Source organism: Bubalus kerabau, chromosome 4 (assembly GCF_029407905.1).
Source record: "Bubalus kerabau isolate K-KA32 ecotype Philippines breed swamp buffalo chromosome 4, PCC_UOA_SB_1v2, whole genome shotgun sequence".
Classification (NCBI taxonomy): domain Eukaryota; kingdom Metazoa; phylum Chordata; class Mammalia; order Artiodactyla; family Bovidae; genus Bubalus; species Bubalus kerabau.
The window spans coordinates 49,882,977-49,908,490 of NC_073627.1; the positions used below are offsets into that span (position 1 = coordinate 49,882,977).

The 25,514-nt window shown below is 39.4% G+C and overlaps 1 protein-coding gene across 1 annotated transcript in view; it reads left to right on the forward strand.

Moving 5' to 3' along the window:
- TAF15 (TATA-box binding protein associated factor 15) overlaps positions 1–18,285 on the forward strand; it is a 29,961-nt gene extending 11,676 nt beyond the window's left edge. The window contains exons 7-16 of the mRNA XM_055577307.1: positions 898–1,018; positions 9,354–9,388; positions 9,993–10,025; positions 11,321–11,430; positions 12,481–12,610; positions 14,773–14,865; positions 15,462–15,543; positions 15,660–15,748; positions 15,850–16,504; positions 17,956–18,285. Coding sequence (XP_055433282.1) covers positions 898–1,018; positions 9,354–9,388; positions 9,993–10,025; positions 11,321–11,430; positions 12,481–12,610; positions 14,773–14,865; positions 15,462–15,543; positions 15,660–15,748; positions 15,850–16,504; positions 17,956–17,995 — 1,388 coding nt within the window. The 3' untranslated portion in view covers positions 17,996–18,285. The remainder of the gene's footprint in view (positions 1–897; positions 1,019–9,353; positions 9,389–9,992; positions 10,026–11,320; positions 11,431–12,480; positions 12,611–14,772; positions 14,866–15,461; positions 15,544–15,659; positions 15,749–15,849; positions 16,505–17,955) is intronic.
- Positions 18,286–25,514: the final 7,229 nt, after the last annotated feature.

Sequence of the window (25,514 nt, forward strand, 5' to 3'; positions counted from 1 at the left end):
GGTTTTTTTTTTTGGGTGGCTAATTAAAAAATTTCCTTTGTTGTCTCCATAAAGTGATCAGTTGACAGTGCTGCTACTGCCATTTTTTTTTTTTTAATGTGAAAATTTTGTATTTTTTGAGTGCACCATGAGGCATGTGGAATCTTAGGTTTCTAACCAGGGATTGAACCCTTGCCCCCTGCAGTGGAAGCACAGAACCTTAACCAGTGTACCACAGCAGGGAAGTTCATAGGTGGTGCTGTATGTGATTTGAGAAAATTATGATCCTATATTAACCTTCTCTAACATCACACCACTTTATCTTTACTGTAGTATTTAAGAATCTGACCAGCCATAAAAATGAATGCTTCAAGGGCAAAGGTCATGCCTTACTCATTTTTATACCTGCTTAATAAATATTTGTTGACTAGTTGAATGAATGACTTAGCAACTGAGGAAAAGAGAAAGTTCATTCACTAAATACCTTATTCAGTGAATATATTTACTACTATTTCTCAGTTTGAAAATCGGGTTATTCCTTATCTGTGTTTTATTTATTCAGATATTTTTGACATGAAAAAAAGTAGCTTTTAAGATTAGGGTGTTCTTTTATTAATTAACTAGGGTTCTGTACCTAATGTACTTAAACTATTTCATGTTACCATCACATCAAAATGTGTTAATTATGTCAGCATTTTGCTGTCTAACTTGGGTAGAATGGAATTTGACACAGGTATAATTCTCATACATTTAATTCCAGATTGTGTTATGGTGACTTGCACTTGACTTTTGTGCACAGGTGCCATTTTCTGAAGGTCACAGGTGATTTAAAGAGCCATTTAGGATTGTGTTGTGGAAAGCCTTTGTCAGAAATTTCAAGTTACTCATGTATGTTTGTATTAATTTTCCTTTCTGTAGATGACCGTCGTGATGTGAGTAGGTATGGAGAAGATAATAGAGGATATGGCGGGTCACAGGGAGGAGGTAGAGGGCGTGGGGGATATGACAAGGATGGAAGAGGTCCTATGACAGGATCAAGGTAAGTTTTTAGGTACAGATGCGTACATTTCTCTCTTTTTTTTTTTTTAGCTGGTTTGATTCCATCATCTGATTTCGTTAACTTGCCTAAAAAAGAGATTATGTTCTAGACAAGAGGACAGAAATTCAAATTTTATTTTCAGTGTTAAGATGTCACATAAATTACCTCAAAATAGGTTTTCTTAGCAGTTAGTTTTTGTGGTATTAAAACCAGTAGAGAAAAGTCCCCTATTATAATGTGGTTAAACCACTTAACAATGTTTTTCATGCCAGAGCTATAGACTCTAAACTCATTTCAAAGATGACTCTGGGAAATCCAAGTGTTTCAGTCTGTAGAAAATAAAAGGTAAGTTTAGAATTCTAGATTGGAAGATAGAGAGGCTGTTCTTTAATCTTGAATCCCCTTGGGATGGGAAAATATTAGGAAGCAATAGCAGAGTATAAATTGAGGTTGGCAGAGGAGAGAAAGATTGTATGTAACTGAACTGTTTTGTTCCTATTTTTAAGTAAATAATTACTGAAATAATTAGTACAATGTCACACACCATTGTGTATTTTGTCCGGACTAAACTGTGGAAAAAGAATGACTTTTAATTCAGCTTTCCTTTTTTTTTATTGTTAGTTTTACCAGGTTTTGGTATTTACTTATGGTATATGTTATGAAAGCTGGTTTTAAAATTACTTTCAAGTATATCTGTAAATTTAGCACTTTTGCTCTAAAAACAGGAATGAAAAAATAGTTGACACTTCTGTCCTCAGATGAAATTTGTACATTGCAAATTTCATGTATAAAATATACAGGCTTAAAGGATAATTTGTGTTCTTTGGGAATTGAAATTGTCAGCAGCATGTTAACTGGCAATAATACCTCAGTACTCTTTTGCTTCTTAGGGACTGAGTGAGTATCTGTTCCCTGAGGTAACCTGAGAAAATCAGTTACATATATCACTGTTAATTTTTCAACTGAGCCAGGAATTCTATCTCACTTGACTTTTTCTGTTTAGTGTGTAGTGCTTTGATCTAACAAATCTAAAGTCTAAACATATTTGAAAAACGTTTCTAAGACTTGAACATTAAAAGTTTTGATTAATAGCCAAAGTCAGTGTATTAAGGTAGAGCAACTATGTTGTATGCCTCTTCATTATCAAAGAGGATAGTGGATATAAGTGAACAGTGTACAGTGATACAGTGCTTACTCTCTATCCATAGCTTCCACCCCTCAAACAGCATCTCAGACAGGATAACTAACAGGTTACGTGCTTTTCCAGGTAATATGTTTCAGATCAGTGGTCCCCAACCTTTGGCACCAGGAACAGGTTTTGTGGAGGACAATTTTTCCACAGACTGGAATCGGAGGGGGATGCTTTTGGGATGATTCAAGTGTTTTACATTTATTGTGCACTTTATTATTACATCAGCTTCACTTAAGATCATCAGGCATTAGATCCTGGAGGTTGGGAACCCCTGTTTTAGATAATTAGCTGCCTTGGGATGCTATATGTTTTATAGTATATCATAAGTTTAATTTTTTTCATAAGGAGGTTGTAATTATATGTATAGATTACCTGTTAAATTATGTCTGAGAATAGTAGAATCCCACTTTTTAGAAGGAGGAGAGTAGGGAAGTCCTTAAAAATATGTTTTCAACTTTGGTAGATGACTTATCTTAGAATCAAAGATTTAAAGGACCTTTCCTGATAAAGGAGGAAAGATCCATATCTTAACCAACCCCGGTGTTTTAAGCACTTTGATAACTCCTTGGCAACATATTTCAGTATAATTTTTGACCCAGGTATTGAATCATGAGCTAAATTTTTTATTTTCAAAAATTTTATTTAACCTTAGAAGCTTTTCAAACAAAATCTTATATACAAGCCCAGTATATATTAGGTCAAAATGTCTGGTTCAGGTCAGGGTAGAATTTGGGGGTGGGGAGGGGTTTTGCCCAGTTGCTGTCTATATATATATACATACACTCCCTCCCTCCCCCTCTACTCCACTTCCCACCCCACTAGTAAATGGAATGTACATAAAAGACCTTTTTAAGAAATTTATGTAGTTGATTGTTTACTTTCTATATTGGATTGGCAAACTTTATGTGAAAGGCCACATAATAAGTAATTCAGGCTTTGCAGGCCATGTGTTTTTTGTTGCAGTTGCTCAGCTCTGTTCTTGTAGCACCAGAGCAGCTATAGACATTATATAAATGAATAAACATGGTTTTGTTCCAATAAAACTTAGTTTATGGGTACTGAAATATGAAGTTCATATAATTTTCATGTGTCACATTATCTTGTTCAGGATGTGATTTTTTAGCTTACTTACAGGAGTAAAGTATTAAAAAAAAAAAAAAGGCCCAGTTTCAGGGCTTGCTTTCCTGTACTTGGTTTTACATTTAAGTACCAAAATACCCAAACATCTTTTGTTAGTCTTCATTGACATTCCCATTTGTGTTTGTAATCATCTTATTTAAAAATAGGAAGATTGAAAATATCCTTTCAGGGCTGTTTGAAGAATATCTGACATTAGTTAGGTTTATAATTAAAGAAGAAGAGGCACAGTTTGCTGGTGAAGGTGGGATGGGTGGTAAAGGATGGGACATTCTTAAGACTCAGGTTGTTGCTTGACTGCAGGAAGAATTGGAACCAAAGAGATCTGTGAGCTTTCCAGTTACCAAAGAAAAACATGTGAAGACTATAGGAAACAATGTTTTTCTTTGGAAAAGCACTTGCAGCAAAAAAGATTGAATTTCTAATTGTCATCTATTAGGTTGGTGCAAATGTAATTGCGGTTTTGAACTGAATTTTAAATCATTGATAACTAGGTTCAAACATCTTTATTAATCAAAGTAGAAGCTGTTATAATCAACTATTTTTGCCAACGACAGATAAGTTTGTTTATTCCTGTAGCATAAAAATCCATGCTTCCGGATTCATTCGATGAAGGCTTGGAAAGCATTTTCTGCCTTCTACTGGTTATGGAAGCATTTTCCCTGCAAAAAGTTGTCGAGATGCTTAAAGAAGTGGTAGCTGATTGGCAGGAGGTCAGGAGAATGTGGCAAAGAAGGCAAAACTTTGTTGCCTAATTCATTCAACTTTTGAAGCGTTGGTTGTGTGATGTGTGGTTGGGCCCTTTCTGTTGACCAATGCCAGCTACAGGCATTGCAGTTTTTGGTACAATCAATTTGCTGGGCATACTTCTCAGATGTAACGGTTTTACTGAGATTCAGAAAGCTGCAGTGGCTCAGATGGGCAGCAGGCTACCAAATAGTGACCATGGCCCTGTTTTGATCCAAGTTTGACCTGGGAAGTGCTTTGAAGCTATTTCTCAGTCCATCTACTGAACTGGTTGTCACCAGTTGTCATATAAAATCCACTGTTTGTCGCAATTCACAATTCCATTGAGAAATGGTTTGTTGTTGCATAAGAGATGATGACACTTCAAAATGATTATTTTGATTTGCAGTCAGCTTATGAGGCATCCACGTATCAAGCTTTTTCACCTTTCCAGTTTGCTTCAACTGCCTAGTAATCATAGAATGGTCAACGTTGAGTTCTTCAGCAACTTCTCATGAGTTGTAAGAGGATCAGCTTTGATGATCCTCGCAGTTGGTCGTTGTCAACTTCTGATAGCCAGCCACGCACTCCTCATCTTCAAGGCTCTCATTTCCTTTGCAAAACATCTTGACCATCTCTGCACTAATGTGTTTGTTAGCAATTCCTGGGCCACATACGTTGTTGATATCGTGTTGTCTCTGCTGCTTTATGACACATTTTGAATAAGAAAATTGCCCAAACTTGCTTTTTGCCTAACATCATTTCCCTAGTCTAAAATAATTGTAAAATAGACAGCAAATAATAAGGCAATTAGCAAAAAAAAGTGAGAAATGTGCATTAAAATGATGTATAACATAATCACATTTATTTATTTGAGTGTATTACAGTATCACATGGCAAAGTTCAACAATGTAAAACCACAATTATTTTTGCACCAACCACATAAAATGCCACTGACCTTCTAGTGTACTAGAAGCTTAAAGCCATAATTTTTCTCAGTGTTTTTAACTTTATCATTGCAGTGAATGCATTGCAAAATTACTAAAACTAGATAATCATTTTCCATTATTAGTATGTCATCACATTAAGTAGTTTTTTAGGCTTTAATATCTCAAGTCTCAAAAAGTTATCTTGAATTTTGAATGTTCTTAAAAGAGTTTTTGAATAGCTTGCTTGGAAATGTGCATGTGTGCTAGTGATAGTCCAGACAGTGCTGCCCAGTAGAAATATAATGCAGGTCAGCAGTGAGCTACAGATGTAATTTAAAATTTTCTAGTAGCTACATTAAAAAAATAAGCAAGTGAAGCTAATTTTAATAATTTTTATTCTAATATATCAAAAATATATTATTAGTATGGAAATTGAGATATTGCACATTCTTTTTCATACTAAGACTTTGAAATCCATTTTGTATTTTACATTTAGAGTACATGTCAGTTTAGGTTCTCCATATTTCAGAAGGTCAACAAACAGCTGCATATGGCTTGCTGTATTGGACAGTGCAGCTCTAGAATGATAGATTCTTGGCCTTCTGAAATGTTGATAAGTACTGAATCCAGAAAGCTTTTTTACCACACCTATATGGAATGGGAGGAAATAGAACATAAATACTGAAATTTCCCTGTGCTTGGGTGGTTAGGACTTCTCCTTCCAATGTAGGGGTACAAGTTCATCCCTGGTTAGGGAGCAAAGCTCCCACATGCCTTGTGGCTGAGAAACCAAAACAAAACAGAAACAATATTGTAACAAATTCAATAAAGATTTTTAAAATGGTCCACATCAAAAAGATCTTAAAAAAAAATAAATAGAGCTGCTGTTGAGAAATGGGATCTAAATCCACTTGAGTCATTTATGTTTAGAATTAATATTAGTCCAGTGTGCTACAGTCCATGGGGTCACAAAAAAGTTAGACACAACTGAGCAACTGAACTGAACTGAATGTTAGTCTTCATATCCAAAAAATTACATTCTGGACTACTGGTATGAAAAATCAAACATAGTTTTTTTAAGAACTAATCTTTTTCAACTTTTAGCTAAGTTGCTTTTTCTCTCTGGGTATTGAGTTTTCTGAGGATAAAGATTCTTGTATTCTCCTGTTCCTTGAATATAGGTATATTTGGAGTTTTAAAAATTAAATTTTGGAAATAGAGATTCTGCCGAAGAACATTTTCTTTCTTGACAAGCACCTGAAATTAAGTCTGATTGTCTTCTCTAAATATGTAATGCTGTAACAGTGAAGGAACCCTGAGTCTACCCTTGAGTAGGCTTTTCGTCATTTTTGAACCTGGACAACCATTTCTATAGTTGAGTCAAGAATACACAGTTGATTTTCTTATGCAGGGGACACTGAGTCGTAAATTTGAGTATGGTTATATTATGTCTCTATAATATAATTATATATATTATATTATGTCTCTACTTCTTTACTTTAAAACATTCTTCAGGAATTCTTTTTGTGTACAGTTTTGCTTTTTCTGGGAAGAGAAAAAATTGTTGTGGCAAACACCTTGACTCAGATGTTCATATGCCTTCATGTCTTACTTTGCTAGCGAGGCCTTAACTTAGTTTATAGAAAAGGGACTTGTAACTTGACTGTAGATTTGAAAGAAAGATTCGTAAACAAAGGTCTATCTTCCATTAACTGATTTGGTAGTGGTACTATTAGAGGTTTGTTTATTGTATTTAATACAGTGTTTCCTGGTGAAGAACTGTAATTAATTGAACTTTCTTAATAAGGAAAGAAAAGTGTTGAAATATTAGAAATTGAAAGAAAGCCCCACATAAAATTATCGATTATCTAGACCAGTGCTTCAGTAACTGTAATATACATACGAACTCCTTGGGGATCTTATTAAAATGTAGATTCTGATTCAGTAGGTCTGGGTGTGCTTGCTCTTCTGAGACACTTGTAGGCTCTGCCTTTGTTGCTATTCCATAAACCACCTTTCAGATAATAAGGATGTAGACCAGCAGTCCCTAGCCTTTTTGGTACCAGGGACTGACTTCATGGAAGACAATTTTTCCATGGACTGGGGATTAGGGGGATGGTTTGGGGATGATTGAAGTGCATTACATTTATTGTGTACTTTATTTCTAATCTAATGCTGCTGCTAATCTGACAGGAGGTACTGGTTCATGGCCTGGAGGTTGGGGCTCCCTGGTGTAGACCCTTATTTTGTGAAAGAGGAAACAAGCCAAGGGAGAATTACTGACTGGTCTATGTTTTCAAGATTGATTAGTGATAGTTAAGACTATATATCCTGACTCTCTTAATTTGAAGACTGGTACTTATTTAATATACTGTGTTTGAAGTGTTCAGCTGTTGAATTTTCAAAGTGCTCAGTAATGATGACTTAAGTTAAAATATTATATGGAGGAATAGGAAATTATAAACCTATTCAGATATTTATTTTATATCCTTTATATTTTAAAAGTTGTATTGCTGGCCAGAATAGATATTCCAGGAACTAGATGATGTAGGAAATTGTGTATTTTCCCCCCATTGCAGCCAGATATGAACAGTTTGATTCTTGGTTAAGGTGACAGCAAAATAATTCAGTGGTATCTCTTCCAGCACTTAGTTGTGAAAATTTTCTATTTAAAAAAAAACAACAACAACTTTATCCTGGGTGTTCTAATGTCCTGACATAGGAATGTGGGCTTTATATTTTCACTAGTTCTTTTCTCATCATTTCTAATGATCATATGATCATCTTTGAAGAAATCTGAGATATCTTGTTTCTAATAAGATTTTTAGCAGTTTAATCTCAGAACTCCGGCTTCCTTTCCCTAAAGAGTTAAGCAGTGATAAAAAGGCCATTTAGAAGTATGGGTTGACGGGAGGGCTTGGGTAATGTTCTGAAAGAGAGGTCCTAGATACTCATCAGGAAACTATGTACTTGAGAGACCTGAGCTTCACTTTGTCTGCATAGCCTTGAAATAGGCTTATTCTCCTTTTTAGATTTCCTGGGTATCAAATAAAAACTAATAGCAAATTGAGATGCTTGTGTCTATAACTGTATACCAGTTGCAAGGGAATTTTTTTTTTTTTTAACATCAAGGTAGTTAGAATAGACAAAAAATTCTTTCTCATTTAGTCAGAGGATTTTTCTCAGGATGGCTCAGAAAACCCATCTTGATGGCAGAGTTATTATTAAAGGGACATTAGTACATTGGAGAAGGAAATGGCAACCCACTCCAGTGTTCTTGCCTGGAGAATCCCAGGGACGGGGGAGCCTGGTGGGTTGCCGTCTGTGGGGTCGCACAGAGTCGGACACGACTGAAACGACTTAGCAGCGGTACATTGGAATAGTTTCTTGGGTTATAGTAGAAGATGAGTAGTAGTAGAAAATTAGGTATCACTATCTGAAAACTTGTTGATTATTTTTATGTCCGTATCAGCACATGAATCTTAGAAGATTACTTGGTTCAGTTAAGAGAAACAAACTTTTAATGTATGAGTATTTAAAGAGTTCCTTGATAAGAGAACTTCTTACATAAAGCTATGCACGCCAGGGGCATTGACTTACTGGCAGTGGAAATTGCCAGTTAAAGTCATTTCTTATGGAGTATGTAGCATTCTGTCTCTGACATAGTCTCCTGACATAGACACAAGTGTGCAGAGCACGGGGTAGCTTGAATTTCAGCAGTTCTGTGATGAAATCTAGCATATGGCAATTTAAAGTTATACTTTCTGCTAGCTCATTTTGCTAGGTATCTGAATGATTTGAATTTTTAAGACTGCATTCATTCAGTCTCACTTTTGTGTGTATTTGTGCCTCGCTTTTTCCCTCATCTCATAAAACCCACTGTTTGATATCACAGTAGAACGTAGTGCTCGAGCTTTTTCCTCTCCCATTCTGTCAAAATGTTAACCTTGCTTTATATTCTTCTAGGCCTTTTGCTTTTTCTCATATTTAACAAAAATATCCCCTTGGAAAGAATGTTTGCTCTAGTTTAGCATTCTTCCTGTTGTGTCTTCAGTTTAAGTTGATTTGAATAGTATCCCTTTGGCTTGGGGTTGGGAAGATTTTAAAGTAAGAGTATATTAGATATGTTCTGTAATGCTCTTGAAAAGGCACCTTTGTGGAAATAGATCCTTGGGAAAACATTTAGATGAAAACAACATTTTGAAGTCTATGAAATGAAATTTACTGGAAAGTTAGAGGTGCTACTGTTTCCTGGGCACTCTACTTGAGACAGTTAAGTGTAGATTGAGCCCAGGGCTCAGCACATTAGAGACTTAAGGAAGAAATCATTTCTTCAATTTTTCCTCTGCAGTGGTGGTGACCGCGGTGGCTTCAAAAATTTTGGTGGTAAGTGCTGAGTATCCCAAAATGTTTCAGTGGAAATGCTATATAAATCTAAAAGCCACCAATATCCCGCAGACGTAGTCTAAGCCCTTTCTTATTCTGTTGAGGCTGGTGTGTGTTGTGTGCTTTAAAAAGTTATATACATATTTATCTCAAAATATTAAAAAGACAAAGTTGATCTCAAATAGTCCAATGGGTTTCTACACAGTGAATTTGCATGAGAGTCTGTGGTGACCAATGAATGAGACCGTCACTGGATTTTGTCAATAACGTTTTTTAATAAAGGTAGCTGACATGGTGTTTTAAAATTACTAGGGTTTTCCAATCAGCCTTCACAATCAGAGCTTAACAAAAGTGATACTAGCATAACGCCAAAGTGGCTGGTGCCGTCTGGGACAAGCTTAAGGGAATATTGGCATTCATCTTGATTTCTTAAACTTTTAATAAAACTTAGTTTATATATTTACTTTGTAAATCTGTGATGGTTACTTACAAGGATTTTGAAAGTATTGACTTTTCATGCCTTGGTTATTATTACTGTTTTAAATGATTTCTAATGAGTCGCCTTAAATAGCTTTCTTTTTCTTTCTCTTTTCTTTTCCCTTAGGTCACAGGGATTATGGACCCAGACCAGATGCTGGTAAGGTTTATAATAGTTTGTGACTTTGCCATTAAGGAAATCTTAGTTTTCCATTTTTTCAAAGGAAGAATATGTGTGTTTGGAAGAGTTAGTACAGGAGGAAGATTTGACTTGATAGTATTGCTAGAACCAGGAAGCTTTCCTTTTAAAGATGTTCCAGCAAGAAAAATTCAAGGGGTTTGGAAAGTTTGCTAAGGAAAATCACTTTTTGTGCTTTCCCCTGCTCCCTCCTCTTGCTTTTGTGAAGAAACACTTGATTTTGTATTGCTCATTAGCATTATTTATTTAATGACTATAAATCAGGTACAAGAGGATTCGTATCATTGGGGAATTAGAAGTAGAAGAGCTGTGTTGAAGAAAATATGTTGGATTAGTAGTCTGCTTAATGGGCCTAAGAAACCTGAAATCATATATGAGAGAGTTGTCTTATTCTGCGCAGAGGTCACTAATTTCACATGCCTTTTTCTTTTCAAATGAGGTTCATGGCTACCTGGAGCCTTTTGAAAGTTATGATTTAGATATTATTAAAAATTTGAGTTAAAAATGTTTAATATATATTGAAATCAGAACTTGGTTTTTATTAAGATGCTAAAGTACTCTATGTGGATGTCAATTTCTGAATTTTCTCTTGATGGACTGAATTTTTGTACATCTTTCTTACTTTGTTGTACTAATCCAAAAGTATGTGAGTAAGGTAAGGTGTGTGTCAAGGGGCCCCTAATTATCTCATGAGTATTAACATATTCTGGTTAAGGTACATAGATTACATAAGAAGTCCACACTCCAGTATCATTTGTCTCTTATTTATACCCTCTGGTATATATAAAGCTTATTACAGTGAATGGGAAGTGAACAATTCTGCTGGCTTGCTTGGAAGTCCAGAGTGTCAGATTCGGGGAATTTCTACCAGAAAGCCTTAAAAGTATTGATTAGCCAGAAAGAATTAAAGCCCTCCAAAGAAAGGAATGCTACTTTATACTGACTTTCTTCATCTCTTCCTGAGCTTGAGTCCTATATCTGAATTTGAAGAATAAGATTTATAAGATTTATAATCTTCAAAGTGTGGACTTGAGCCACTTTTCATGAAGTTTAGTTGTAAGAATTGACTTACCAAACAATTACTGTGACCACTTTGTATGTTTATCATAAGAGGTTTCCTGTATCGGTCCCTCTTCCTTTTGGTCATAGAAATAGTCGAATATTGAAGAAAAAATTACTGTTCTTGGTTACTAAACAGGATATAGTTAAACCTAAGCAGTATATAAAATTAATCATATATATTTTTTTTCCTTTAGATTCAGAATCTGATAATTCAGATAACAACACAATCTTTGTACAAGGACTTGGGGAGGGTGTGTCTACAGATCAAGTGGGGGAGTTCTTTAAACAAATAGGAATCATCAAGGTGAGTTAGAAGTTGGCTTATGTTGCAAATCTCATAATTATTAACATATTCTGGTTAAGATACATAGATAATGTAAGAAGTCCACACTCCAGTATCACTTGTCTCTTAAAATTCCCTGATGCATGTGTTCACCCCTGGCTGTAGGCCTTTGCTAAATTTGCTACATGCATAAAGATTTTATTCCTTGCTTGTGTTTACCTTTCCGCAGCCTTCCACAGCTTTGGTTTTCAATCTTAGTACTCTAAACATAGTCTCTGCCTACCTCCTAAAATTGTGAGAACCAAATGAAATTGTGTGAACATTTTTATATTCTGAAATACCAACATATGAAAACCCAAGTTATTACTAACAACTTTTTATGTTGGTATTTAATGTCTGCTATATATTTGCCCAATATAATAATGCTTTATTTCATAACTTTATTATACTTAAGCGTCTTGTGCACTGTTTCATTAATAAATTTTCATCTTCAACTAGAAAGCGGCATTTAGAGCAGTGTTAGTAGATTATAGCATTTGCCTGAAATCAGGTTTTTTTGGGTGTCTATGAAATTACTTGAATTTTTTTCCCCCTCTTGGAGAACAGACATTTCTTAAGAAATTAACACATTAAATATGTTAAAAAAATTATCATAGTTTTGAAAAGTAAAAATTCTTGTCTTCCACTCCCTTCTCAGCCAAATCCAGTGTGTATGCCTTATTGGTAATTTATTTGCTTGGTGAACGTTCTTCCTGGGTTTTTTTTTTTTTTTTTTTTTTTTAGTTTTACAAGGTAAATGTTTATATGAAGCATTATGTTTATTTCTTTGTGGGTTTGAGGAAATTATATAAGGATAAAACAGTATGACATGTATCATTTTTATAGTTTGCTTTTCACTTAATGTATTTTAGATTTTCCTTTTCAGAACCTACAGATGACTTCACTTTTATGTTAAGTTGGTAGTATTTATAGCATGGATATGTGAATTCCTTTAAAAAATTAAGTTTTTAATTTTCTGTGTGGTTCATCACTTTTTCTTAAAATACTAACACCAGCTTGTTCGTTCCTCAGACAAATAAAAAGACTGGAAAACCAATGATAAATCTATACACAGACAAGGACACAGGAAAGCCAAAAGGGGAGGCAACAGTATCGTTCGATGACCCTCCTTCAGCTAAGGCAGCCATTGACTGGTTTGATGGTATACCTCATTCATATACTTTCAGTGTGTGGTTTTGATAAATGTTTTCTGGTCTTGAAGTCAAAATATGTTCTGGTAGACAATGATTATCTTCATATTTACTCTTTTAGATATCCTTATGAGAATACAGGCCAGAATTCTTACATACCTTTAGAAGTGAGGTGAACTGTTTGTCTAAAATATTTCCTAATGTCATCCTTTGTGCTTGAGGCCACCCTCATAGAAATGTGAAGGGTTGGCCTGGTTAACTATATTCTTTTAAAATTTAGGTTAATTTCCCTTCAACTACAGTGTTAATATGTAGTAGAAGACTTGTACAATAAGACTTTTTTTCCCCTGAAAATAAGAAAATATTAAAAAGTAGAAGAAAGGAGTAAAGCTTCCATAGTCTATATAGAGAAAACTACTGGTATTTCTTCCAGCTTTTTAAAATGTATTTTAAAAATAGTTTTATCATTCTACTCCAAATGTAGTTTTGTCTCATGCTTTTATTTCCTTGATGTCTTATCATTTATTGTTTTTGTTGTACCTTATAATGGGGCTTCCCAGGTGGCACTAGTGGGGAAGAACCCACCTGCCATTGTAGGAGAATAACACTGCATGCTTACTGTAGTTTATGAGCTAGGCACAGTTCTAAGAACTTTATGTGCATTAACTCAGATCTTCACAGTAACCCTGTTAGTTTTTTTTTATTGCTTTTATTACCATCTTACAGATGATGAAACTCAGGCACAGAGAAGATAAGTAATTTCCAAGATCACAGAAGAAGTGTAGAGTTAGGGCTCAAACTCAGGCAGTTGGGCTGCACTGTCTCTGAAGAAGTAAATTGTGCCTGATTGATAGGCACATGTGGTTTCTCCCAGTTCCAAGATTATTGCACCTGTGTCTTCCAATACATAGTTGCATTTTAATCTTTTGCTCTGCTGCTGCTGCTGCTGCTGCTAAGTCACTTCAGTCATGTCCGACTCTGTGCGACCCCATAGACGGAAGCCCACCAGGCTCCCCCGTCCCTGGGATTCTCCAGGCAAGAGCACTGGAGTGGGTTGCCATTTCCTTCTCCAATGCATGAAAGTGAAAAGTGAAAGGGAAGTCGCTCAGTCGTGTCCGACTCTTAGCGACCCCATGGACTACAGCCTACCAGGCTCCGGCATCCGAGGGATTTTCTAGGCAAGAGTACTGGAGTGGGGTGCCATTGCCTTCTCCGAATCTTTTGCTCTAAGCAGATCTTATCCTCTCGCCTTTGAAAAGCCAGGTCCATCCTCCCTCACTTCTCTGTTTCGTAGTTTCTGTGACTCATAAAACTATTTAGCTTATAATATGTTAAAACAGTTACTGTGTCTTTCCCTCATAGGGCAAATGAGCCTCTTAACAGAAACTCCATAGTTCAGATCTTAATTACCAGGTCTTTGTAGAGCTTTTAAAATATTTATCCATGGTTTGTTTCCTATGTCAAAGAGCTTGCTATACCATTTGACACTGTGGAAGGTTGCCAGTCACAGCAATTAGAGTTTGCTGAAGGGGCTAAGACTCCTAGATCTATAACTATTTTATGAATCCTTGGGCACCTTTTTCTGATACGTCTGTTCTCTTGTTTAATATATAAAGTGAAAAGGCTAATTTTTGTCTCCAAGGCCCTGGGACAGCAGAATATGTGCATATGTACATGCATATAATCACAAATGCACACATTATTTTTAAAGATAACTACTTCAGATGGTACCAACAGTATATAGTAAAAATTGAGTTTCCTTTCTACCTTTTCACCTACTGAGAGTTAAGCAACAATAGGCAGTGTATAAATAGGCATATGTGTGCATATGCATGCATGCACACACACAAACACACTCAATCCCTTAAAAAAGAAATGGTAGCATACTACATTCATTGGCTTTCATGTAAAAATGATTAGATGTGAGCTTTTTTTTGCTCAGTAAGAAATGACTGTCTCCCAGTGACAAATTTGTTTTATTCAGTAGATTGTGTCATATTTTAGTACAGTTACCTTGACTCTTGAACGCTACTGTGTTTGAATTTCTGTGAGAATGTGTGAGTTATTTCTCTGAAATTAAAAATTTCCGAGGCAGTTTTATATTTTGTTAAGAGGTGGAAATGTGGAGTAGCATTTCTTCAAAACTATTTTTGTTTTGTTTTGCTTTTTTTAGGAAAAGAATTCCACGGCAATATCATTAAAGTGTCCTTTGCCACCAGAAGACCTGAATTCATGAGAGGAGGTGGAAGTGGAGGTGGGCGACGAGGTAAGATTCTTGTTCATAGGCTTGGGTATTACACAAAGGGTTAAATTTTCTGTCTTAAAGTGAGATACAGAATAGAAGATTAGGTAAATAAAGTGTCGTAACAACTAAGAAAGGATGGAAAAAGGTTCTAGAAATCCCTTTGGAAAGCTATATAATGCAGTTTGTTTCAGTTGGAAATTAGGAGGCAGTTTAACTGATACCTAATTTGGTAGTTAATCTGACCTGTTTGTGAGTTCCCTGATACAGTTACTGCCAACTTGTTTATTTCTGTTATGTCTTAATTTCTTAAATTTGGAATATGTCTTCTCACCTAATCTTTATCACTGAGATTCTCAAACTGAGGAGGGTACTGTAGAAATGAAGTTTCTTAGTGCATTATTTGAACTATAATGTGCACCTTGGAGCTTCTTGGATATTTCCTGCGTTGACTGAATAAGTAAAACCCCAAATCAAAGAATCATGGAGTTCTGCCATAAGAGGTTAATTTGTGGGGAGCAGCCCAGTTATTGATGAACACGTAGTTCTTTCATCTGATGCTTTTCCTTTGCTTTGTTAATATCTGCTACTGGTTCTTCCCTCCTCCTTACTTACCCCAGGCCGTGGAGGATATAGAGGTCGTGGAGGCTTTCAGGGGAGAGGTGGAGACCCCAAAAGTGGGGACTGGGTTTGCCCTAATCCGTAAGTATCCCATTTATTTTGGTGGATGTAGGAGTTGGGATTGGATTTGGAAGGTGCAAGAGGGGGTTCTGAATCCACTGGAAACTGTTGAGCATTTTATTTTCCTTCTTTCTTAGGTCATGTGGAAATATGAACTTTGCTCGAAGGAATTCTTGCAATCAGTGCAATGAGCCCAGACCAGAGGACTCTCGTCCCTCAGGAGGAGGTGGGTCAGCCTTAACGGGATCTGCTTCTAATCTTCTGACTAGCATTAAGGAGGCTTTCCATGATTCTGCTGGCCTTACTGGTTTTCATTTCTACCTGCAGATTTCCGGGGAAGAGGCTACGGTGGAGAGAGGGGCTACAGAGGCCGTGGGGGCAGAGGTGGAGACCGAGGCGGCTACGGTGCAGACAGAAGTGGGGGTGGCTACGGAGGAGACAGAAGTGGGGGTGGCTACGGAGGAGACAGAAGTGGGGGTGGCTATGGTGGAGACAGAAGCGGGGGTGGCTATGGTGGGGACCGAGGAGGTGGCTATGGTGGGGACCGTGGTGGGGGCTATGGAGGAGACCGAGGAGGCAACTATGGAGGAGACCGAGGTGGTGGCTATGGTGGAGACCGAGGTGGCGGCTATGGTGGAGACCGTGGCGGCGGTTATGGTGGAGACCGAAGTGGCGGCTATGGTGGAGACCGAGGCGGAGGCTATGGAGGAGACCGAGGAGGCTATGGAGGAGACCGAGGAGGCTATGGTGGAGACCGAGGAGGCTATGGAGGAGACCGAGGAGGCTATGGTGGAGACCGAGGAGGCTATGGTGGAGACCGAAGTGGGGGGGGTTATGGAGGAGACCGTGGTGGTAGCGGAGGCTATGGTGGGGACCGAAGTGGAGGCTACGGAGGAGACAGGAGTGGTGGCGGCTACGGAGGAGACCGAGGTGGAAGCTATGGAGGAGACCGAGGTGGCTATGGAGGCAAAATGGGAGGAAGGTGAGTATTAGAATGTATTCGCTAATGTTTCTACCTCACTGCTCCTAGATTTTAGAATCTAAGCCCCTTTCATCACATTTTCTTCTTGTCCAGTTTTTTATGACTTGAATTTCCCATTGTCAACTCTTTCAGTTAGGATGGAGAAGATCCATTTAGTTCCCTACTTAGTAATTTCCAAAATGTATTTTGTTTTGGAAATTCTTGAGATCTTTATATTTGAATAATGTATGATAGGTGTGTGCATTCTTATAGCTAAAGATAATCGAGATTGAGAGATGATTTGAAACTGTAAATCAGGGATTCTTAATCTGAGGGGCAAGCATACCTTTTATAGGGGTGTGCTTTTTCAGTCACATGTGCTACCTTGCAGCTGCTTCTTTGGAGATTGTTACACTTTTTCCAGATTAAAAATCACTGGTGGTACTGATGGGAGTGTGCGATGTACGTGAAAGGTGTAGAGGCAGAAAGAGTTGAGTAACCAGTGATGCAAAATAATTTCACTTACTGCACTAAGCTTCTCTATGTCAGAAACAGTATAGGGCAGCCAGAATTAGTATAGCATAGAGTTAAGAGCACAGAGTTTGGAGACAGACTATCTTCTTTGAAATCCTGGCCCCACCACTTATTAGCTGTGTGACTTAAAGTAAGTTACTTAACTCTAATTTAGAGCATCATATTCTCATCTGTAAAATAGGGCTAATGGCATTTAGCCCTATTTTGTGGAGTTGTATTAGATTATATTACAGCTGGCCATGATAATCACTGAATAATTGTTACCTATTAGTAATGATCATCTACTGAATACTTCTTGCTGCCAAGTCGCTTCAGTCGTGTCCGACTCTGTGCGACCCCATGGACTGCAGCCTACCAGGTTTCTCCGTCCATGGGATTCTCCAGGCAAGAACACTGGAGTGGGTTGCCATTTCCTTCTCCAACTGAATACTTCTTAGTGTGTGGCAAATTGTGTGAAACTGTCTTTGTATACTGGAGTTCCAGTCCCTCTGTCAACCCCAGAAGTAGATGTACTTTCCATTTTATGGAATAAGAAATGTTAGGTAACTTTTCCAAGATTACATAATAAGTGGCAGATCCAGAATTCTTACATGAAGGTGTTTGCTTGCTTATTCCAGTAATCTACTCTCTTTAGAGTGCTGGAATGGCAAGGTCTCCAACCTGAAATACCACAGTGGTTTAGAGTCTTTATTATAGATGAAAAAATTTTTAAGAGAATTAGTCACAGCAAAGCTTCTAGGAACTTTGTGTGTCTTAAATCTGATAAATTAGACATTTAGTAAGCACCTTCTAGAAGTAGAGAAATACACTAGGCATATTGTCATCCTTATAGAAATTTGTCAAGCAGGTGCTAGTCAACAGCATCCTGAAGAAGGGTCTGATGCTCCCTCTTGGTAGAAAATTAGAATTTAGTCTGGCTCTTTATTTTTCATTCCTAGAAACGACTACAGAAATGATCAGCGCAACCGACCATACTGATGACTGTTTTGAATGTTCCTTTGTCTCTGACAAGATCCATAGAGAAATTGCCAGAGTTTGCCTGCTGCTTTCCTCGTGGCCTCTTCTTGGGTAGTGAAATTAAGTGACATTTGAATTTTTATTTGGGTGGGAGGGTGGAGACAGTTTTTCTTTTAGAAATGTCAGTTGAAATATCCCCCTTTAGGTTCCAGCCTTCTCCTTCTCAACTCTTGAAGCTAAGTGCGTTGTAAAATATTGCCAAAATGGAAAGTGTTTTGTAATACTGCAATAAAGAATGCTTGTTTTGTGGACTTTTGTACATTAGTGCATTGTTCGGTCACACTTAGGGTGCAGTTGCAGCAGACTTGAACCCTAAAGAATTAGGAAATGAATTCTACTTCATGAAATTAAAATGTTACTTCCAACAGTATTTATTGATCTCCTACTCCGTTAAAAATAGTAGTTTCCAAGCATGACTGTGTGTTTGAACCACCCGAGGAGGTGGTAAAAATTCCAAATTCCTAGGCCTCATCCCAGGTCTGCTGGATTAGAAACTGGTGGGATGTGGGGAGGTAGAGCTGGGAATCGTATTTTAAGATCACCAGGTGATTTTGATATAGTTAGTTGACAGCTGAGTATCATTTATTTAGGGGAGTGTTCTAGATGCTGGGAATATAGAGGTACAAGAGCTGTGTAGAAGAGTTAGGGTTTGACAAGCCAGGGTTAAGATACCAATGTACAGAGCATGTTATTTGACATTCTTTACAATATTCTCCTATCCTTACCAAGGATAAGGCACTGCATCAATGCTGGACATATTGCTCATCAAGCAAACAGATAGTGTATAGTTTGATAAGGGCTACAGTAAGAATAAATGCAAGGTGCTTTGATGGCTGGTTGAAAGGATACTTAACTGGTCAGGTGGGGTTGGGAAGGCTTGATGAGTATTGAAAGAAGACTAGGAAATTGGTTAAAGAGGCTGGGGTGAGGAAATGATGTTCCAGCAGAAAGCTGACATGAATAAATCAAGAGTTAACAGAATGAAGAACAGGCTATTCACTTGAAAACTGTATGATTGTAGTTGGAAGAAGGAATTTAAGACCGGGCATGCAAAAGTTAAGATGGAGTGGTAAACCAACTCCATGATAAGGTCCTTGCATTTCATTTTCCCCTTACCTCCATATGGAGGCTTCATTAAAACATTTTAAGCAGGGGAGTGGCCTGACCTGAGTGGCATCAATGGAAAATTCTGGCTGCCTTGCAGAGAGGTTGGACTGGAGACAGAGTGGTACCTTTAAGAACTAGGACTGCATGATACTGGTGAGAGATGATACTGCCTGAGCTCAGATAGTGACTGGACAAGGAAGAGGTAATAGATTTGAGAAATGAAGGGGAAATTTGACGAGATTTGGCTGGATGTCAGAAGTAGTGGGTGGAGAAGGCAATAGCAACCCACTCCAGTACTCTTTCCTGGCAAATCCCATGGACGGAGGGGCCTGGTAGGCTGCAGTCCATGGGGTCGTGAAGAGTCGGACAGGACTGAGCAACTTCACTTTCACTTTTCACTTTCATGCATTGGAGAAGGAAGTGGCAGCCCACTCCAGTGTTCTTGCCTGGAGAATCCCAGAGACGGGGGAGCCTGGTGGGCTGCCGTCTCTGGGGTCACACACAGTCGGACACAACTGAAGCGACTTAGCAGCAGCAGCAGCAGGCCCCCTCCCCCTGCAGTCTTGCACCTCTAAAAACCATTTTTCATACAGTAGCCAACAGTATTATATGTCATGTCTCTTTAAAGTCCTTTCAGTGACCTCCTATTGTATGTAGGCTATAAATTCCTTACCTTGGCTTACAAAGCCCTGTGTGATCTGGCCTTTGTCTCTGCCACCTCATTATAGAACATTTATCCATATTAGCCTTCCTTAACTACTGCAGTCCTAGTTCTTAAAGGTACCAAACGTGCTTCTGCTTTAGTGTCTCTGTATATGGTTTGTCTCGGATTCTCTTTCCTCATGCTTACCTGGCTGACTGCTTTTCACCACAATGTTGGGTCACATCCCACCCTCCCTCCCAGGTCTCTGCTGGCCTTCCTATCCACAATACTTCTTCCAGTCACACTAACATCACCTCTTGTAATGTCATCATAGTACTTAGCACTACGTGAAATCTTTTTGTGGTTAATTTTTCTCCATTAGAATGTAAGCTCCAGGAGAGTAGGGAACCTCTTCTTTTGATCACTGTTCTATTCCATTACCTAGAACAGTGTCAGACACAGAATAGGTAGGTACTCAACAAATACTAAATGAATCTATTAAATACTGACTAAATGAATCTATTACAGATTTGAGTCATTAATGTGTAAATGGTAATTAAAGGGATGAAGTGGATATGGATAAAGCAAGACAGTAGTGGTTTTTCCATTCTCAGTGAATACTAGAATTAGCTAGAAACTTTTTTACAAGGCGAAAGATGTCTGGGCTCCAATCCAAAACAATGGAATCTAAGAGGCCTGGCACATTTAAAAATCAAAAGCCGCATTTGATTTTGATGGTTTTGGAGACTGTAGAGAGAAGAGCCCTAGGATGAAACCTTGAGAAATACCAACATCTAAGAGATAATAGAAGATATGGAAGCAGACTGAATGACCAGTGAGGTGTCTGTGGAACCCAAGGGAAGAGTGGATTTCAAGGAGAAAAACTACTGATGGCAAGTGCTCAAGTTGGCCAAGCTATATAAAGACTAGGGGCTTTCCTGATAGCTCGGCTGGTAAAGAATCCGCCTGCAAGGCAGGAGACCCCGATTCCATTCCTGGGTCGGGAAGATCCCCTGGAGAAGGGATAGGCTACCCAATCCAGTATTCTTGGGCTTCCCCTGTGGCTCAGCTGGGAAAGAATCTGCCTGCGATGCTGGAGACCTGGGTTCAGTCATACCTGGCTTTGATTCCTGGGTTGGGAAGATCCCCTGGAGAAGGGAAAGGCTACCCACTCCAGTATTCTGGCCTGGAGAATTCCATGGACTTCTGGCCTGGAGTATATAGTCCATGGGGTCGCAAAGAGCCGGAATTTGACTTTCACTATAGGAAGCATTCGTTGTTTATAGCAACATGGAGTTGTAAATTATCTTTGCACAGGATTTCTCAACCTTGGTGCTACTCACATTTTGGGTTGGATAATTCTTTGTTGTGAGGGGCCCTCCTGTACTTGGTAGGATGTTTAGCTGCCTCCCTACCCTCTAGAGGACACCAGTAGCAGTCCCCAGTTGTGACAACCAAATGTGTCTCTGGACATTACCAAATGCCCCTGGCTGGTGGGGGCAGGAGGGTGGGGAGGAATTACCGCTTTTGAGAATCACTGCCTTAGCAAAAGTGGTTTTGGTAGAAAATTGAACCCAAAGGGTAATAAATAATTATTTATTACCCCAAAGGGTAGTAAATAATAGAGAAATGGAGACAGGTGATGTGAACGATGATTTAAGAACTTTGGTTATGAAGGGTGGTTAGAAATAGGATGAGGTAAGAAGGGGCGACATGACCAGGGTATGGGTTTTTATCTTTATTAAGATGGGTGGGAATTGATCATGTTTATGCCCTACTTGGAAGGGAGTGGGGATAATTGGTATTTAAATTCCTTGAAGGAATCGCCACACGAGGATTTTGCCTCAGGAGAGTGCTTCTTGCATTGTAATCAGAGGTAAGAATAAGTGCAGATGCTGATAAAAGTAGTAACAGATGACTAACATTTGTTGGGAGATGACTATGTACCAAGCTCTTAATAAGAAATTGGTGTGTGTTAACTCATTTAATTCTTGTAACAATGCTGTGAGGCAAAGAGGTATAGGGAAAAATACTCCCTTTGAATATGAAATCACAGGAGAGGTGACTGGTGTAAATGATTTTGATTGCTACCAGAAGGGGCTTTCAGAGGATACATTGAGGAACAGAGGCTGTGAAAGGTTAAGCAGCTTACCCAGTATCACATCTCTAGTTTAAAGTTACAGAGATCAGATACTAACTAGAGTATCTGGCCTTAGTGCCTGTGCTCTTAACTACTGTGTATAAGGATTCTTATAACAGAGATGGGAAGTATTTGGGGTAATTTTCATCTGATGTCTTTTTTTTTTCTCCTCCCTGAAGAGAAATTATAATGGTCTACTGAGAGTTGAGGAGGTAATGTGATAGAAAGTTTGAAGAGACTAGGAAAATGTGACAAGAACAGAGAACGCTTGAAATAACTTGTAGGAAATAGAAAAGTATCGTCACTCAGCACCCATAAAGTTGCCAGAGAGCAATAAGGGCTCAGTTAAGATAGGAGGCAAGTATTTTGTGGGAAGCCAGTCTATGGATGTGTGAATTCTCTCCACCATAATCAGCAACCTGGTTATAGGATCAGAGGCAATTGGATTCAGGGTTGGGAGTTTTATTAGTCAGGGAGAGAGATGCTAGTGGAAGTATGAGGCTAGTGAGGAGAGTGGTTGCTGGATGGGGTCCAGGCTGAGTAGAAATTATAGTGAGAGGGGGCTGACTAACAATGTAGGGAAGTCAAGAGCTTAGGGAGGGTTACTGATGAGATTCAAAGGACTGGTAGTGGGGATAAAAAGAGCTAGATAGATGGGAGATTCGGGTCAGAAAAGTATTACAGATGTTCATGAGTATTTTGGAGTTGGAGCCATTCCTGGGGGTGACAAGGGTTAAGTGTGGCCACAGAAATGGGTAGCTGGAGTAACTGGAAGGGAAAAGCCTTTGTAGCTGAGCTTAAGGACCAAGGAGCTGAGGTGTCAATACGGTTGTCCATAGGGATGGTGATAGCAAGACTTAAGATTCAGGCAGTGAATGAGAGGAAATAGGGAAGTGGGCAGAGGGTGGGAGAGCTAGTTTGAGCCAAGACCCTTAGGGAAACAATGACAGGAGATCGTGACATTGGGAAGGAATGCAGGAGGAGGAACAACATCTGCTGTTTCAGGAAGAGGCCAGTTCAAGAGCCAGCTTTCAGTTACAACACAGAGATGGGTGAGAAATGTTTGAGGAGGTAGACAGTATAAATCCATCCCCCCCCCACCCCCTACCGCCCCATTAGTGGGAGTATCTAGAGATCCCATTAGAAAGGGAGGAGAAAGGAGGGGTCTTATATTTTGGATGGTGTCGAAAATCAGTCCCAACAGATCCGGATGGTTGAGACGAGTGGGCATTTCTGGCCTCAGAGAAGTTGCCCCAGCTTGAACTAAGCATGTTTCTAAGAACATTGGGTCTAGGTAGCTCTAGTACTGGGAAGACTGGAATGTTGATGGTCTCCAGATGGTAGATGCTGTATGCAGGCCTTTATGCTTATGCTGTCTTAAATCTGGTGAGGGCTGGTGGAATTAGGATGGAGGTCCTGCTGAGCAGAGCCTGTGGTATTTGGCTGAATAATGAAACCCCTCCCCCAGCCCTGGAGAGATCCAGAAGTGTGGAAGAGGAAGGGTTGGAGATCTGTGGGCAGAACTTTGCAGGAGTGGAGAGCCTAAAGTATACAGTTAAGGACTCATTTTGTACCCACGTGCTGTTAAAGTGTAAAACTGTTAGTTGCTCAGTTGTATCCAACTCTTTGTGACCCTGTGGACTGTAGCCCGCCAGGCTCCTCTGTCCATGGAATTCTCCAGGCAAGAAGACTGGAGTGGGTAGCCATTCCTTTCTCCAGGGGATCTTCCTGACCCAGGGATCAAACCCTGGGCTCTTTCATTGCAGGCATATTCTTTGCCGTCTGAGCCACCAGGGAAGCCCACTTTCACTTTTCACTTGTACCCACTGTTAAGGCCCAGGGAAATTTAGGTTAGGATGCTCACTGGTGCAAAACTGCAGAGTGGACAAAAGAGGAAAAGATCATTTTCCCATCTTTGGCCTTTGTGCCACACTATTAGAGGCAGTGTTGCTTATACCCCAGAATAGTGATACTATTCCTTTGGTTTTTACTTAAAATTCTGTAAAGCAAAGCATGAATTTATAAGTGGCAGGGTAGGTGGGCAGATAAATCTCAGTGACATATACCATGCTGCATTCAGAATAACTGGACTACTCTGGAACCTGGTATGTAGGGCAGTAGAAGGGAACATTTGTTTCACTTTGGCCTTTTCCTGCTCCAGCACTCTTGCCTGGAAAATCCCATGAATGGAGGAGCCTGGTAGGCTGCAGTCCATGGGGTCACTAAGAGTCGGACACGACAGAGTGACTTCACTTTCACTTTTCACTTTCATGCATTGGAGAAGGAAAGGGCAACCCACTCCAGTGTTCTTGCCTGGAGAACCCCAGGGACAGCGGAGCCTGGTGGGCTGCCATCTATGGGGTTGCACAGAGTCGGACACGACTGAAGCGACTTAGCAGCAGCAGCAGCAGCTCAATGGGAAGAACTTGACCTCTCATTGACCACTCAATAAGATCGGAGGGGTAAATGAAGGTAGCAGAGCTTTTTAAATCTCTGGTGGTCACAGGCTCACAGGGCAACACTGAAGAGAGGAATAGAGAAAAATCTCCACTTGAGTGCCTTCTATGGAATACTAGGCACCAGTAGGTTCTGTGTTATTCTGACTTCCCAGGCGGCACCAGGAGACGTGAGAGATGCGGGTTCAATCCTCAAGTCGGGAAGATCCCCTGGAGGAGGGCATGGCAACCCACTCCAATATTTTTGCCTGGAGAATCCCCATAGTCAGAGGAGTCTGGCAGGCTACGGTCCATAGGATCGCCAAGAGTGGGACACGATTGAAGCAACTTTGCACACACGCACGTAATCCTAAGAGCCCTCAGAAGTAGTATGCATTCCCTTCATTTTGTAGGTGAGGACGGTTCAGTAACTTCTCCACAGTCGAAGATTGAGTGGGTGATGGACCCTGGGACTTGATTTCAGATTTGTCTGACTCCAGAGTCTGGGCTTTTCCTTTTAATGGAGGACATAGCTTGTTGGGATTGGTCTGACCAGTCCTATTGGCCAAGGAAAACTGAAGCATTTTGTAAAATAAGGGAGGCACTAAGGCACTTCTTAGAGAGTAAATAGAGTCTGTCAGAGGGAATGACCCTAAGGGAGTTGGAAAGCAGGTGTGAGAGAAGAGACAGCGGAGAGGATGGTTGGTCTTAATTAAGCCTAATTTATCTCTTGACCACCAATAGGGAAATGGGGGGGGTGGTGGGGAAGGACAAGTTAGTAAGAGGAAATGGCCCAAGAGCCAAGCTCTCCAGGATTTTCTCCCATTTTCCTCCTCAGCAGCCCCCTCTGGACAGGGGCTCAGCTCTGGCTTTGTCAGCACATTCTGAGTGCAGACAAAGGACTTGATGTAGGAAGACAGGCTGGCCATCCAGAGCAGGTTTGTCTCGTGGAAAGGACGTGTGGCTGAGAGCAAGGAAGGCCCAGCCAGGAGTGAGAAGATATGTGTTTCAGTGCAGCTCATGATGAAGGGAACCATCATGGTAGGTAGAGTGATGCTCATTTATTCATGGAAGATTTAAGTACTGATCATTTTCTCAGGCGAGCCTGAGAAGCACCCTTAAGGAAAGAGCAGGGACTCAACCTAAACAACTGAC